This window comes from Channa argus, chromosome 1 (genome assembly GCF_033026475.1).
Source record: "Channa argus isolate prfri chromosome 1, Channa argus male v1.0, whole genome shotgun sequence".
NCBI lineage: Eukaryota > Metazoa > Chordata > Actinopteri > Anabantiformes > Channidae > Channa > Channa argus.
The window spans coordinates 28,158,779-28,176,724 of NC_090197.1; the positions used below are offsets into that span (position 1 = coordinate 28,158,779).

Consider the following 17,946-nt stretch of genomic DNA (forward strand, 5'->3'; position numbering starts at 1 on the left):
CGGTGTGTGAATGTGTGTGTGATTGTGTTTGTGAATAAGAAGCAGTGTAAAGCGCTTTGAGTGCCAATAGGTAGAAAAGTGCTATACACCTGCAGAACATTTACTATTAACCAACTCTATTGATCTGTTGATATCATTACTTTCCATTCTACAACAACACACAGAGGCCAAAACCTTGTCTACAGCTCCTTTCCTAAGCAAAACATACAGAAAAGAGTCTGCAATAGGACTGAACTGAATCATAATGAATGACAGCTTATCAAGGAAAGCGCTTTCTCTAGTTTGTTTTGCCAGGAGTAAAATGATGCAGGGCAGGAACAGCAGTGTGTAAATAAGCAGCACCAGAACCAACGTGGCCACAATTCGTCGTTTTTCATCAGGGGGGACACGGCTGGCTGCAGACAGAGCTTTAAGGGTCCCACCCAATGAGAAAATGAACAGGGGAAATGGAAGAAGGAGAAAAACAGCAAACATGTTTGGTGCAACATAGATATCACCCCAGAAATAGAAAGACAGAAAAAGGACAAGAGGAAGGGCCCAGACCACCACACAGACCATCAGAGAGATCTTGATTGTTCGTCTGAAGCGATACCACAGTGGACATCTGATGACCAAATACCTGTAATACAAGAGAGACACATGGAGGAGCATCAGAGTTACTGGGAATAGACACATATTCAGCTACTTGGACACTGGATAAATGCATAACTACCTTTCCAGGGAGATGCACACCATGAAGCCAACACTAGCCAGCAGACCAAAGATGTATACATATGAGAAGGACCTCCGGATTATATATGCACTGTGTGTCATCCAAACACTCATGGAGCAGAGCTGAATAAGGTCAGTGAGGAGAAGGTTGATGACGTAGATTGGAGCAGTATTGTCTTTTCGCACCTGCAGAAAAATGTTAGTAAAAATGTAAAAACACTGATGCAACCAGCTATGAAGCCACGTCCTCGTCTGCTTTGCGCAGTTGCAATTACAACCATTTGTGCCTTTTTTAAAAATTACATTTTCAGTGGTGCATATAGAAAAATCTACTCTGAATCTGGCTGATCACTGCCACAAGAAGTATTTACGTCTGTTTTTCAGATATGACCCATTCTGTCATGAGGACATTTGGTTCATTTATCAAACAGACTCATCAGCATGTCGTGTTTTGGAATGCAAGGTGCACCTCTCACCTCTGCCTATGCAAATTTAGGAAAAGCATGAGACAAGTTCACATTATGTTTGCAATGCAATTTGTGGGAAATTCAGCCTCTGAAAGACCAGGCAAACTTAATACAGGTGCTTAAGAGCTATTGTGGTGTAGAAATGAAACCAGTTTACAAAAATGGCTAATTGGTGAAGCATCAACAATAATGCAGACGTTGTGCCAAATCACTCTGATAAAGAGATAACTGAGCTACAGGAAAAATCAACCCTCATCTATGGTCACAACACCTGAAGGGGACCTGGGAGTTGGGCCACTGCTCCTTTGTGTCGAAAGGAATAAGTTGAGTTATCAGGAGGCCTCATGGGCACCTCCCATTGGACTGTCTCTCGGCAACTCTAAAGGGGAGGAGGTCACAGGGCAAACCCAGAACAGGCTGGAGAGATTATTCCTCTCAGTTGCTCTGGGAACAACTCAGCATCCCCTAGGAGGAGCTGGAGAATGTGGCAGGGTCAAAGGTCATCAGGATTATCTTAATGAACAATCTGACTGAGTAGATTCCATAGTAAGTTACATAAAATACATTAAAATGCTGCCAGCTATTCTCTGTCTGAATGAGAAATGTTTCATGCTTCCTTTTATCACTGTTTGATCCATCTATGCATCAAAGGCATTGGATTACACAGTGAACAGTGTAATTTAGTTTGACTTCTTTTAAAATTCATGTTTATATTATAAGCAGATTTTTAGAGGACTTCATAGTCACAATTATATTTTAATCTATTTAGTCTATTTGGCTCTGTTGTAGGTTACAGCGGTTAAATGCTGACATTGTGGTTTGCCTGCCTAATGACAAATATCGCACTTCCAACTTTAACCTGTTTCTTTGCCTTTGTCTGCAGAGCAGGAAGGTGAGGAATCAAGACCATAACAAATGGTTAAACCAGCTCAAGTATAATCTGGTATTAGGGTTGATTAATTGACTGCAACTGCATGTTATGAATCAGTTTTTTTTCAGTGAGGACTGGCTGCATAACACAATCTCCTTTGTGCACTACAGTTCAACAGCAGCACAAAAACCCCTCAACGGAATCAATTTCTCTTAGTGTGAACACAAACTGAACATTAGGAGAGTTAACCGCAGGACTGTTGGATTAGATTGATTTAGTTTGAGCCCGATAAACTTACAACTGAGTGGAAATTTAGTCATCACAGCAAAGTCACCACATAGTTTCCATGATGTCAGTTAATGCATTAAGTGCAGCACATCCAGCTTTTTATAACTTTTGGTGAATGTAAGCTAATGTCTTCGTAGCAGTTAGTGATTAAGCAACAAACCTGTTGTGGAGAACACATAATGGTGGATGGGGAACTTATGGCACAGCTGAAATTATCGCTTCCGATCATTTTATGAGTGTTCATTTCCATCATTTCATATTTCGTTAATTTTCGAAATTGAGATTTTAGGCCAGTACCCGAACCAGTACTGATCCAGTTAAATTAACCTTGAATTTACCTGAGCTGTCTTCTCCCTCTCTGCTGCAGACAGGGACACTTGCCTGAGGTCCACACTCACTCATAATTAGAGAGAAGAAGCTGCTCAAGAATTATCTTTTCTTATTCACTAATCTCAGTGGTGTCTTGACGAGCTAATATCACGTGATATCCTGACACAAATATTTCTTTGCTTGCTCTAATTAACCTTTAAAAACAAAATGTGTGCACTGTAAGATAATATTCTTTACTGTCCCAAAATTGTCTTTGTCTTTAGACTTTGTGTTTCAGCACATTAAATTTGAAATGAAATAATATGTTCTAACTAGAAGTATCAGCTTGACTTTTAGCAGCTTCACATTCATGTAGAAATGACTGTGTAGGAAGAATAGCCAGTTTTTACACATACTAAAACTTAACCATGTAACACAGTCTAAATACCAATGGTTTGAAGTCTAAACATAATGATAATATACACACCAGAGAAAATACGGCATAGATGGCCACTAGAACTGAAAGAAATCCAGCTGCAATTATAACATATGTCACCACATTTAGAATGGAGTCTGTTGATGACCATCCATCTTCATAGTCAGTGGTGTTGCCGTAAGCGTAACTAATGTTCTGTGAGGTGCCGTTGAAGTCGTAATCTCCCATTCTCCACAGTGAATCCTATAACAGAGATAAAGGTTTTAAATATATCTCACATATTTCAATGAGGTGCATCTTCACCTGCACTAAATATAAATGTAGGTGAAAACAAATAACAACTGTAGGCTGTTTACTATCTGTAACAATCATCTATCCGTCATCATTTCCTTGTTATTGTTTCGATGAAAAAACAGATAAAATGAATCAACTTTTGTATATATTAAAGGAATTTCGATATATTAATTTTTATCACACAGTTTATTTTACAAGTTTATTTCTCATGAGCTCAATTTGGATGTAAGAAAAGGAAAAAGCCCATGAATGTAATTGGCCTGGGAAAAACTGTACGCCCACAGTCCTGATCTGTCAGCTTACCACTGTTTACATATTCATTGCATTCCTGTTTCCACAATGCAACTCAAACCTTACATCTGAAACCTTAGAAACGGCAGCTTGACTGCATTTGATTTACCTGACCATCAAGCTTTTAAATAATACATTTGCTGGTTTTCTGTCACAGAGAAGGCATTTCAAGTAGATTTTATGTACGTATTTTATCTTTGTGATGCATCATGATTTCTAGTCCATTGTTTTCATAGTTCAATTCAAAGATAGGTCCCAGGTTAGGTATGTTAAAAACATAAAATAAGAAGTATACAATAGCATAAAACGTGTGCCATAAACAGATAACAATAAATAACAGACAGAATGAAATAACAGATAACAGAGGAAATAATAAAATAATGTCAAGTCAGACTGTGTCAAAGGCCAATGAAAACAAGTGGGTTTTAAAAACGGATTTAAAAACAGGCAAGGATGAGGCCTATCTGATGTCCAAGGGCAACTCGTTCCATAGTTTTGGAGCAACCACTGTAAAAGCTTGGTCTCTTCAGCTTACATTTAGTTTTTGGTACAAAAAGCAGCAGCCGGTCAGCTGATCTAAGCAACCGTGGTGGAACGTACTGCTATGCTGACATTCATCAGCATAGTAGTGAAACAAAATGACATGTCTTCCAAGGATGGAGCCCAGGGACCGCAAATACAAAGAAAAGAGGATAGGGCCTGTCCACAGGACAGAGGAACACAAGTCCCCCAATTGTACACAAAAACATGTATCTTTTAAGTAGGACCTGAACCAATTTAGAGCTAAGCCCTTTATACCGACCTAGTGTTCTAAGCAGGAGATTAAAATATCATGGTCCTCTGTGACAAATGCAGCAGGTAAATCAAGTAATAAAAGGACAACATAGTCACCAGAATTAGAGGCTAGAAAAACATCATTAAGCACATGCAAAAGAACAGACTCAGTAATGTGTTTCATTCTAAAAATAAATTGGAAGCCTCAAGTAAGTTGTGCTCATTTAAAAGTGCTATTATCAGACTATAAACAATTTTCTCTAAAATCTTAAATAAAAAAGGCAATCTGCAAATTAACAGGAACATGTGGATCTAGCCCAGGTTTCTTGATAAGAGGCTGATCTATGGCATGTTTAAATTTTTTGGGGACCAACCCAGACGTTAGACTGCAATTTATAATGACGAAAACAGGTGGTATGAAAAAAGTATGAAAACCCTCTTTAAAACCTCGGGAAGGAAGAGCATCACAAGGTGAACCCGAGGGCTTTAAATGACCAACAGTCTCCTTAACCTGAGACAAGGTGACAGGCTCAAACTGATGAAAGACAGCAGAGCATAAAGCAGCTCTCTTATCACGATAAGATAAAACTTTACAAAATCATCTTACAGAACAAAACAACAAAACTGATACGTTTGCATTATTAAATATCAGACCTCTCTTCTAAATCCCTGTTAGTAAATGACTTAATAAGTGATCATCTATTTGATTTATTCTGTCTTAATGAAACTTGGTGGCAGTAGGAAGAATATATCTAAATTAGTCAACGTCCCCAATTCATATTTATTATCAATGTTCTAGAAGCAAAGGACGAACACCACTTCTATTTGTTATCATGTACCATCTTCCAGTCCCTTATTCAGAGTTTTTGATTGAGTTTTCAGGTTTTTATACGATTTTGTGCTTAGTAAAGATAGATAAGTGTTTACCAAAAAATGCTGTGAACACATTTAAAGGACACCTTCACTGGTTTTGAACTCTTCGTTTGGTTCTAGTTTAGGTACCATTAATGGGTGCTATTAAACCTTCTATTGACTTCTCTATATCGAAATATCTCTACATCTATCTGAAAAATCCCTCCAGATGACATCACTTGGAGGAATCTTCACTTAAGATTATATCATGTTGTTGCTCAAACTATGAAGTTTGTAATCATGGTCAACCTTTTTCTTCAGAGCTCCCCCAGATGACATCATCTGAACTACTAATAATGGAAAATGTCTCTAAGGGATGTCATCAAGAAGCAGAGAAATATTTTAATATAGTGAAGTCAGAGCTAAGTTTAAAAGCATTAATGTACAATTTCCCCCTAAACTAAAGCCCTAGAGAGCAAGTTGATAATTGGTGAAGTCATCCTTTAAAGAAATGATTCTTTCACCATTTACTATGCCAAGTCTCAATACAATGGAGAGTAGCCACCTTAACTTTACTCCTGTACTGCCTCACTACACACAATACTCAATACTGTTTCCCCTCTGAAAAAGAAGGCAGTAAACCAGAAGAGACGATCTCCATGGTATAGTTCACAAACTCACAATTAAAGGCAGGCAACATGAAAGCTAAAAAGGAAGTGGTCTTCCAATAATTTAGGAGATTTACATTTAGCCTGGAAAAACACAAAAACACGAACAACCCCCAGTTGCCATAGTTCTGTTGAGCCTAGTTTTCCCTTAACTCTGAGTCTCTCAATGACTTCACAACTTTCTTTATGAATAAAATTGTAGCTATTAGACAAGAATTCACCAGATCCTCCACTAAATATTACAGATAGATCTTCATATACAGCAGTGCTAGAATCATCGATAAGGCCCCAATCCCTCTTAGACTGCTTTTTACCCATTGCATTTATAGATCATCGTAGTACAGAAACAGCACTTGTAAGAATCACCAACGATCTTCTCATGGCATCAGATAATGTGCTCATCTCTATATATGTTCTGTTAGTGCTGCATTTGATACCATTGATCACAACATTTTATTTCAAAGACTGGAACATGAAATTTGGATTAAAGTAACTGCACTAGGTTGGTTTAAATCTTTTTTGGCTATTATCTCAAGTTATTTGTCCATAATGTTTCTCTTGTATTTAGAGAAGAGAAACAAAGAGAAACTTTGTCTTTCAAAGTTCTAAACTGTTCACTTGTAACAGCTTATAGATTTATGTGAATTCACATTTTCCTTTCTTTCAGTACATTATGAGTCTTTAGGAAATACATTAACCATAACATTTAGATCAGTAAAGTAGCATTAATCTTACCAGTGAAAGCCAGAAGACTAAATGTGTTTCCTCTATCACAGTTGAAGTCAGATGACTTTTTACATCTGCAAAGTCACAGATTGTGTTAAGTGTGTTTGTCTATCTCTTCATCTCTCTATCTATGTAAGTGGAGTATAACGTTTAGATATTTGCTCTTAGATTTTGTGGAGCAAAGGGTAAAGTATCTGTAATTAAATCCGCTTAAGAAAGAACATATATGTGAAAAAGTACATAGCTTTTCACCACTGGTACCTTCATTAGTCTGGGTTGGATTCAGTGAGCCAAAAGTACAAATCCCGACTTTGTCTATTGAAATAAATATGTTAAAATAAAAATGTTTAAAAATAAAAATTACATTTTTTTAAAAATAGTATATAAAATAACAGTCTTAGTATAATCACAAGGACTTAATTTTACTTACTTAAGTTAATACATCTTGTAAAAGGATTTCAAGATATATTGTGCCAAAAGTAGGAAAACACATGTTGACAGAGGTGAAGGTTTTGTTTGTGGTCCATTAAATGTGTTATCGTAATGATTTATTTGAGTATATTATGGTCATTTTGTGACCACAAGCTTGTTGTAAATTTGTAAATTTGTATAATTATGGTGTAGAATTTTATTAGTAAATCTTGTACTTTGCCCTTGAGCTAGGAGTTGTATGTTACATAGTAAAATAATCTAGGAATGAATTTAAAAAATACATTTACTCACTGTTATGCATTTGTGTTGTACAGCTGTTCATGTACATGTGGTCGGAAACTGTATAGATCTCAAACTACATTTAATAATTTAGTAATTGAACTTTCTATTCTAAATGCAGAGTATAAAATTACACTCTACAGAGTGCAAGTGAAGTTTGCATCAACATGAGACAGATTCAATTCTTAGTTACACTCTACCACAATCTCCAAAAAAAAAAAACTGAGAAATAATATCATTGTAAAAGTAGAGCAGCTGAATTGGGTTGGTCATAATGTTTAGCCTGATCGATGTATATAATAACGATCGTTCTATACGAGCACAGGTACAAGTACACAAAGGCAGGATCGGGCCTGATCATTGCTGTATTGCTTGTATTGAATTAAGCTGTCAATAAAATAACGGGACGAGAACAACAGATACATATTTACTAAGTCGTCAAAGTAGCTAAATTACTGAACAATTAATCAAGAGCTTTTTCCTTCTATGTTTTATTGTTTTATTTTTTCCTGGAGTCTAAAAGAGTGGAGAGTTGACAAGCCAGGATTCCACCTTCAGAGCGTGGGAGGATGGATTTTTCCTCTTCGACATCACACCTGAAATGAAAAGAACAATCTGGGTCAGATAAACTTGAGATCTCATTTAAACAGTAGGTGTCAACGATAAACACAGACACACACACACAGAGACACAGATTCTATAAGTGCTCCTTTGTGTTGAAAGGAATAATATGAGTTATCAGGAGGCCTCATGGGCACCTCCCATTGGACTGTCTCTGGGCAACTCCAACGGGGAGGAGGTCACAGGGCAAACCTAGAACATTCTGGAGAGATTATTCCTCTCTGTTGCTCTGGGAACAACTCAGGATCCCCCAGGAGGAGCTGGAGAATGTGGCAGGGTCGAGGGTCATCAGGACTATCTTAATGAACAATCTGACTCAGTAGATTCCATAGTAAGTTACATAAAAGTTGAACATTAAAATGCTGCCAGCTATTCTCTGTGTGAATGAGAAATGTTTCATGCTTCCTTTTATCAATCTTTGATCCATCAAAGCATCAAAGGCATTGGATTACACAGTGAACAGTGTACTTTAGTTTGACTTCTTTTAAAATTCATGTTCATATTATAAGCAGATTTTTAGAGGACTTTATAGTCACAATTATATTTTAATCTTTAGTCTATTTGGGTCTGTTGTAGGGTACAGCGGTTAAATGCTGACATTGTGGTTTGCCTGCCTAATGACAAATATCGCACTTCCATCTTTAACCTGTTTCTTTGCCTTTGTCTGCAGAGCAGGAAGGTGAGGAATCAAGAGCATAACAAACGGTTAAACCAGCTAAAGTATAATCTGATATTATGGTTCAGAAATAAATAGCATTTAGACTGTGACTCTATAAACAGTTACCTACAGTATTTCGCTCTTCAGAATTTGTCATTAAATTTGAAATAAAATAATATGTTCTAACTAGAAGTATCAGCTTGACTTTTAGCAGCTTCACATTAATGTAGAAATGACTGTGTAGGAAAAATAGCCAGTTCTTACACATACTAAAACTTAACCGTGTAACACAGTCTAAATACCAATGGTTTGAAGTCTAAACATAATGATAATATACACACCAGAGAAAATACAGCATAGATGGACACTAGGACTGAAAGAAATCCAGCTGCAATGATAATGTATATCACCACACATAGAATGAAGTCTGTTGGTGACAATCCATCTTTATAGTTAGTGGTGTTGAGGTAAGCAAAACTAATGTTCTGTGAGGTGCTGTTGAAGTTGTAATCTCCCATTCTCTACAGTGTCTACTATAACAGAGATAAAGGATTTAAATATATCTCATATATTTCAATGAGGTGCATCTTCACCTGCACTAAATATAAATGTAGGTGAAAACAAATAACAAGTGTAGGCTGTCACATTTACTATCTGTAACAATCATCCGTCATCATTTCCTTGTAATTCTTACAATGAAAAAACAGATAAAATGAATCAACTTTTGTTTACCTATAATATTCTGCACAGGTACAGTCTGAAACTGTACATACACACGCTTTTAAATAATCACAGAACATAAAGTGATCGACAAATTTTACCTTTGAAAGTTGCAAACTGCATGCGTTCATACACCAGCTTTATTATTTTCTCATCTTCATCCAAACAGTGTAATTATGATAAATGACAACCTGCAGCAGGCTCCTGATGATCTTCACTTGCTGTTCTTAGGGAATGATGCAAAACATGATCAGACATGAATATGTAAAACCATTCTGTCAGCAGTGATGTGCATTGTACTGTAGGAATAGTTTGGGATTTTTCAACCTGGTCTTAATAGAAACTTGAGTCTTTATGCTTATGTATCAGGATATCGGTCGTTAAAACTTTTCCTCCTGTCCACAGTGTCTATGTATGTTTCCAATGAGAACACAACCACAGTTTACAGTTGAGGTTTAAGATATTATATCAAAGGAATTTCAATATATGAATTTTATCACACAGTTTATTTCACAAGTTAATTTCTCATGAGCTCAATTTGGATGTAAGAAAAGGAAAAAGCCCATGAATGTAATTGGCCTGGGATAAACTGTACGCCCACAGTCAAGCTTGTAAATAAGGTGACATTTGCTGGTTTTCTGTCACAGAGAAGGCATTTCAAGTAGATTTTATGTACGTATTTTACTCGTTGTGATGCATCATGAATTGTAGTCCTGTCACGACCATGACTCCACTCCGTGTTGTCCTGGTGAGCATCACTGTCTCTTCCCTCTGCTCTGATCTCCCTGTCTCTCCCTCCCCGCTGCACTAACTATCAGGCTAGATTCACTACAACTGTTACCTCCCTTTCTTAAACCCTGGTCACCTGTTGTACCCCGCCTGATTATCTTCCTGTTTTCCCAGAGTGATCAGTCTCTGTGTTTACCCAAGGTTTTCTATGTGTAAATTATTTCTCTGTTAACTGCTCAGCCAATGCCTTTGAGGATTTCTTGTGTTTTTTCTATCCAAGTATGTTTGTTTTTTTGTCATGCTGATACTTCGAGGAATTCCTGCTCATGGACAGTGTACCTCAGCTGCCCTGCTGGCTTTCAGAGCAGTAAGTGACTTTACGTTTTAAGTTTTGACTTCAGCACCGTGGATTATTCTTAGAAGACGAGTTTTGCGCAAGCCGGAAGATAAGAGTTGTTTTTGTTGATACTATGTTGATTTGATACTTTGTATGTTTAGTTGTTACTTTGTTAAATTCCTGCTCTATTTTTCTCCCTGGGTTTTTTCCCAGCCGTCCTTAGTTGTCCCGCACCTTTTGGGCTCCACATCACCACCACCGCTCTGCACTCTACCAAAGTAAGATTGTAGTTACGCCCCAATCTTTCCCCATGACGTAGATGGTTTTGCTCACATCTGTTTTCTCTTCCCCCCTTCCTGGCCATCTCCTTCACTCACTCCTGCCCCGAGTCACCACCCTGGGTACCCCATCAACTACTCATTCTCTTAATAAATTAACATTGCCTCCCACTCCTCTGTGCTCTGCTCCTTTTGGTCCTGCTGATTTCGAATCCTGATAAGTCCATTGTTTTTCATTAATTCAAAGATAGGCCCCAAAAATAGAATCATAAATGAACAGACGATTTGAAAGGACAGCCACTTCTGCTGTGGAAGGATTTCAGATTTAATATGAAGATGAAGGTTTCTTGGACTTTTATCACACATTTATAAAACAGCAACTGTTACACGAAGTGAGGTGCTGTAGTGAGTTCCAGCTTCGAGAGAAACAATTCTTTCAATTTTATTTGCTCACAGTTTTTTATCATTGAAACAGGGCTGTCACATACAGAGGCAGCCAAAAAGGCGGCCTGGTGGCTGAGTGGTAGAGCATTGGGTTGGGATGCAGAAGGCCGTGGGTTGAAACAACTAGATTGACCAAAGTGCTGTACAGGTTAAAAACATAACATAAGAAGTATACAATAGCATAAAACATGTGCCATAAACAGATAACAATAAATAAGAGACAGATTAAAATAACAGATAACAGAGAAAATAATAAAATAATGTCGAGTCAGACTGTGTCAAAGGCCAATGAAAACAAGTGGGTTTTAAGAAGGGATTTAAAAACAGGCAAGGATGAGGCCTATCTGATGTCCAAGGGCAACTCGAACCATAGTTTTGGAGCAGCCAATGCAAAAGCTCTGTCTCCTCAGCTTACGTTTAGTTTTTAGAACAATAAGTAGCAGCCGGTCAGCTGATCTAAGCAACCGTGGTGGAACGTATGGATATAGAAGCTCTAAGAGGTACAGTGGGGGAGCCCCATTTAAACATTTAAAAACAACTATAACAAGTTTAAGATGGATCCTTAATTCCACATGCAGCCAGTGAAGTGAAGATAAAATAGGAGAAATGTGCTCATATTTTTGCGTGCCAGTTAAAAGACGTGCTGCCGCTAATCTTACTGCTGAAAGCCAGAAGACTAAATGTGTTTCCTCTTTCAGAATTTCAGTCAGATGACTTTTTAGATCTGCAAAGTCACAGCTTGTGGTAAATGTGTTTCTCTATCTCTTCATCTCTCTATCTATGTAAGTGGAGTATAAACTTTATATATTTGCGCTTAGATTTTGTGGAGTAAAGGGCCATAACCATAATTAAATCTGCTCAAGAAAATACATATATGTGAAAAAATACATATATGTTTTTACCACTGGTACCTTCATTAGTCTGGGTTGAATTCAGTGAGCCAAAAGTACAAATCCCGACTTTGTTTATAGAAATAAATAACTGATAAAAATTTGGCCTTAGTATAATCGCAAGGACTCACAAGGATTTACTTAAGTTAATACATCTTGTAAAAGGATTTCAAGATATATTGTGCAAAAAGTAGGAAAACACATGTTGACAGAGTTGAAGTTTTTGATTGTGGTGCATTAAATGTGTCATTGTAATTATTTATTTGAGTATATTAGGTTCATATTGTGACCACAAGCTCGTTGTAAACTACAGTGTATAATTATGGTGTAGAATTTTATTAGTAAGTTTTGTACTTTGCCCTTGAGCTAGTTGTTGTATGTTACATAGTAAAATAATCTAGGAATGAATTTAAATTGTACATTTACTCACTGTTGCATTTGTGTTGTACAGCTGTTCATGTACATGTGGTGGGAAACTGTATAGATCTCAAACTACATTTAATAATTTAGTAATTAGACTTTCTAATCTAAATGCAGAGTAAAAAAATACACTACAGAGTGCAAGTGAAGTTTGCATAAACATGAGACAAAGTCAGTTCTTGGTTACACTCTACCACAATCTGCAAAAAAAAGAAACGAGAAATTATATCATTGTAAAAGTAGAGCAGCTGAATTGGGTTGGTCATAATGTTTAGCCTGATCGATGTATATAATAACGGTCATTCTATACGAGCACAGGTACAAGTACACAAAGGCAGGATCGGGCCTGATCATTGCTTTGTATTGAATTAAGCTGTCAATAAAATAACGGGACGAGAACAACAGATACATATTTACTAAGTCGTCAAAGTAGCTAAATTACTGAACAATTAATCAGGAGCTTTTTTCCTTCTATCTTTTATTGTTTTTTTTTTTCCTGGAGACTAAGAGAGTCGAGAGTCGACAAGCCAGGATTCCACCTTCAGAGCGTGGGAGGATGGATTGTTCCTCTTCGACATCACACCTGAAATGACAAGAACAATCTGGGTCAGATAAACTTGAGAACTCATTTAAACAGTAGGTGTCAACGATAAACACAGACACACACACATAAAAACACACAAACATGCACTTACACACACACAGACACAGAGAATATAAGTCCAACCTTACTTCCAAAGAAGGACTCAAACTGGGCTATTGGACTGGGAGCTTCAAAGCAAAAGAAAATAACAGGCTGGTATTGTTGGGAAATCTATGTTAATCCTCTTTGTAATAAATTATTGATCCTTTTGTTGAAACTGCATTGACTGTGTGTCAGTTGCCCTTGTTTCAAAACCTAGTGACCCAAACACTTAAATATCTTATAGAGGTTTATTGGTGAGGTATTACACAGGTTACAAAAGCAACCATTGCCCCCCATGAATTAAATAAATATTGTTTAAGTATTAACTTGAGCCCATAAAGAGGAAGAATGTATTTAAAAGATTCAGCAATATAAAAAGACTAAAACCTAAATTATCTGAGCTGTCATCAATATGAATATTAAAATCACCTTTTAAGATTAAATCTGAACCACTTAAGAACAGAAGACCAGAAAACATTAAACGTGTTCTAAAAATGAGCTATTTTAGTCAGCTGGGCGACTGGCTGTGATTCAGTTCTGTTCAAACCACACCAGCATGTTTCTGCTCTACCTGAACTTCTCAATGCACAGCTCAGTAATGGGGGGAACATTTCAAGTTTGTCTCAGTGATAAATAAAAAGTCTCTGTACTTGATTTGGTTTGTTTCCAATGAACCGCGCATCCCTATTGTTAACAGGTTCATTATGCACTTCTGTAGATCATGCAAAAGTAAAACAGCTGTGCAAAATTATAGTTAAACAGTAATGATTGATAATGTTTAATTATTATTCATGATCCATCCGTAGCCTTTAGTAAAGAACCAGCTTTTATTGTTTGTGACCACATATATGTTTACACATACATTTTGCAATGCAATGTGACCTCTGCATTTAACCCTGCACCCTGGAAGGAGCAGTGGTCAGGTGCAGGTAGCTTATCTTGCACAAGAGCATATCTGGTGCATGAGCTGGGATCTGAATTAAGGGACTTTTGTATCTCAGCCTGATGCTCATTGATCTTTCTTTCGTGCTGACAAGACAAAGCAGACAAATGAGACTATTTGCATGTGTTGCTCTCTAGTGACCGTTTGAAGTGAGCAGTCAGTGAGATGATGTTAGAAGGTATTTTACATCACATGTTAAATGTGTTCATTTCACCAAGGAATTTAATTAACCATAACATATTTTGTCTTGTTAACAGTCTGAATAAGGATTCTGCAGAAATCTAATGTATTCAGGCCACAAGTTTAGGTCATGTACAGATTCATAACAACACATAATTATTAATTGATTATTTGTTATATTAAGAGTCAACATCTGCAAATATATATTTTATTAGCGTAAATGCTCAGTTGGAAATGCTCTCAATTGTTCTGAATTAAAAGTACATAACATATTAAAAATACTCAAGTCCACTAGTGATTATATACTTTTAAACAAACATTTAAAAATACAATAGAATTTAAAATTCTAATTGTTACTTACAGTACTTTGATTTGATCTTTGAAGCAGCTACTGTACCAGCACTGAGTCCAAATTTGTGGACAATTCTATTCTTTTCTATTCTATTCTACAACCCCAATTCCAAAAAAGTTGGAACAAAGTGTAAAATGTAAATAAAAACAGAATGCAATGACTTCCAAACCACATCAACCCATATTTTATTCAAAATAGAAGATAAACAACAAAATCAGATGTTGAATCTCAGAAGTTTTAACATTTCATGGAAAATATTAGCTCATTTGGAATTTGATTACAGTAACACATCTCCAAAAAGTTGGAACAGTGCGATGTTTACCATTGTGTAGCATCCCCTGCTCTATGTCTGTAAACTGACTGTAAACTTTAACTTTAATTTCAATAACACTTGATTTGTCCCCAGGGGGCAATTTAAGGCACAGAGGGTAGTACAGTAGGAACAAGAGAGTGCTCGCATCTGTGAAATAACACAATTAAATGGAATGAGATGGACCAACATGAGTACAATAAAACTGTTGTAGTGATAATGGGATCAAATAGGCCAGTTATTGCAAAACAACTGCAAATAAATGTGTAAAAAATATAAGTATAACCTATATAAGATATAGTGTAACAAAAGCAAGAAGGTAAAATGATTGGTATAAAAATTTAAATAGAAAACTAACTGCATATATTTCAGAATTATACTTAGCTTGCAAATATTATTGCACAGTATGTAAACACAGGTATATAGTCCAGATCTGTATATGAGTCTGCATCACAGAGCATATCAGTTTATGAATCAGTCTATTGGTTGGTAGTTTGGAGGATGGCGGTTACTGGGTTGGGGGAAGGGGAGGGAGGGGAAGGGGAGGGAGGGGAGGGGTTGGCTGTGAGTTGAGGAGTTGGACAGCCTTGTGAACAAAGGTTGTTCTCCTCCTGCAGCTGGCACAATGCAACTGTCCTTCTGGCCTTGGCATTGCCAACTCCCATGCCTGTGCGATATGCAAAGTGCAGAGGGTCCATCAGTGAGTCAGTTTTACCCATCACCATTTACCCATTACCAATTTTGACGGCCTTCTTCATTGCCTTCATTGCAATAGAGGTGAGGGCCCCGAACTGGATTTATTTTGGTTTTGAGGGCTCTCACCATATCTTCTGTGTTAAATGTGAGAGCAGAGTGACTGGGTTTAGATGAGGAAATAATTTCTTTGAGCTGGGTGCTGTTGTCTGTCATAAATCTGGAGCAGAAGGAGTTAAAGTCATCAGGGAGTTTTGCTGGGTTATTACCTAAAACCTGTATAGTCCTGCTGGTGGGGGGAGCAGTATTCATAGCTGCCGTGCTCTTGAGGCCCTGCCAGGTTGAGCTGAGGTACCGTCAACAAAAGATTGCCCAATTTTGTCTTTGTACACCATCACCATCAAAGCTTGACAGTTTGAATGGTGTGCTTGACCTCCCTGTTTACCTCCTTCTTTTTCATCTCAAAACCAGTGAGGAATATTGAAGATTTCCTTGAGTTCTTTAGTAAACCAAGGTTTATTGTTGGGGAAGACTGTGACAGTTTTGGTGGGAATGATGATGAGTCCACACAGAAGGAGATGTATGATGAAACTGTGTCTAATTGCTCATTGAGGTAGAGGATGTGGATCTGAGGCAAATTCAATCAGTGGATTTAAATCATGCCTGTCGTCTGATAATCCTGTGCCTGGGCCACTGTTGACCTTCACACCTTCAAGTTTTCTTCTTTAAGTTGTAAGAGGATTCTCTTGGTTAGGTTCCACCTTCCTTTACCTGGAGCCTACTGTGTGTATTAATCTGTGTACATATTTGTACACAGATTAAAGAAAAAAATATTTATGTTTTGAAGTCAAAAACAAAAATTAAATAATAAAAGCTAAATCATTCAAGTTAGACTTTAAAATTGTTTGGTCCTAAACACGTTTCTGGGGAACCACAATGAATATTTATATTATTTACATACCTTTGAACAGTGCTTTGTTCTGTAACGTACAATGCTGATTTTGTGCTGATAAGATGTAGCTGATATTTGATTTCATTGTTTGCTTATCTTCATCTAGAATTTGCAATAGAAATAGACCAAGTTCAAATAAGGCTCCTATTCTCAAAAATGTATTGAAAACAGCATTTAAACGAGCCTTAAAATATAAAGGCATTTGTAAGGTGTGTGTGATGGTTTACACACATTGATGACATTGGTTTCCAACCTACAGCAAATTTAAAATGAATGAAGTGGCCAAAAGTTTATAACCACCTCTTCTTATAAAGCACTCCAGTAAGACTTTACCACCCACTATGACGACAATAATAAACAAAGTAGAATTATCATCTTTCTTAAGAACTGTGAACTTGTAACATTGCGTGTGCGGAACACGCAATGTTACAAATTCTCTAATGAATTATTTATTTATCAAATATGCATACATCACACAATTTTGGCTTAGAATATGTTTTAGAAATGACTATGAAATTTACTAATAACAGTGGATTTGACTGTGGTACTGATCTCAGCTCCTCAAAATAAAACATCTAATTTTCTGCTGTGGTTGAAGAATTGATATCAATACTTTCCATTCTACAACAAGACACAGAGGCCAAAAACTTGTCTACAGCTCCTTTCCTAAGCAAAACATACAGAATAGAGTCTGCAATAGGACTGAACTGAACTATAATTAATGACAGGTCACGAAAGGAAAAGTTTTCTCTATTGTTTTCTGCCAGGGACCAAATGATGCTGGGCAGGAACAGCAGAGTGTAAATAAGCAGCACCAGAACAAACATTGCAACAATTCATCGTTTTTTATCAGTGGGGACACAGGTGGCTGCAGACAGAGCTTTGAGGGTCCCACCCAGGAAAAAAATGAGCATTGGATATGGCAGGAGGAGGAAGAAAGCAAAGATGTTTTTTTCAAAGCGATAATCAACCCTGAAACACACGAAGGACATAGACAAGAGGAAGAGCCCAGACTATGACAGAGATCAACAAAGAGACTTTGGCTGTTCCTCTGAAGTGGTACCACAGTGGCCAGACAATGACCAAATACCTGTAAAACAAGAGAGACCCACAGTAGTGTGTAGGTATGTAGGGAAAAAATTATCTGCCACAGATGGAGCTACACACTTATCAGACAGATGGTACCTCTCCAGGGCGACACACACCATGAAGCCGACACCAGCCATTACACCAAAGTGGTAAATGTAAATGATTTCAAAGCTCAGAAAACACTGCACCACCTCAATGACATGTTCCTTTCTCACCTGCAGGAAAACATTGAGAAAAGGGAATAAAG

At 37.1% G+C, this 17,946-nt stretch overlaps 1 protein-coding gene across 1 annotated transcript; it reads right to left on the minus strand.

Moving 5' to 3' along the window:
• Positions 1-81: 81 nt before the first annotated feature.
• LOC137123202 (G-protein coupled receptor 4-like) lies at positions 82-15,690 on the minus strand. The gene is made up of 4 exons (XM_067497007.1): positions 15,478-15,690; positions 3,134-3,325; positions 713-897; positions 82-619 (listed from the first exon to the last, which is right to left on the minus strand). The coding sequence occupies exons 1-4, from the start codon at positions 15,688-15,690 to the stop codon at positions 82-84; spliced, it is 1,128 nt and encodes a 375-aa protein (XP_067353108.1).
• Positions 15,691-17,946: the final 2,256 nt, after the last annotated feature.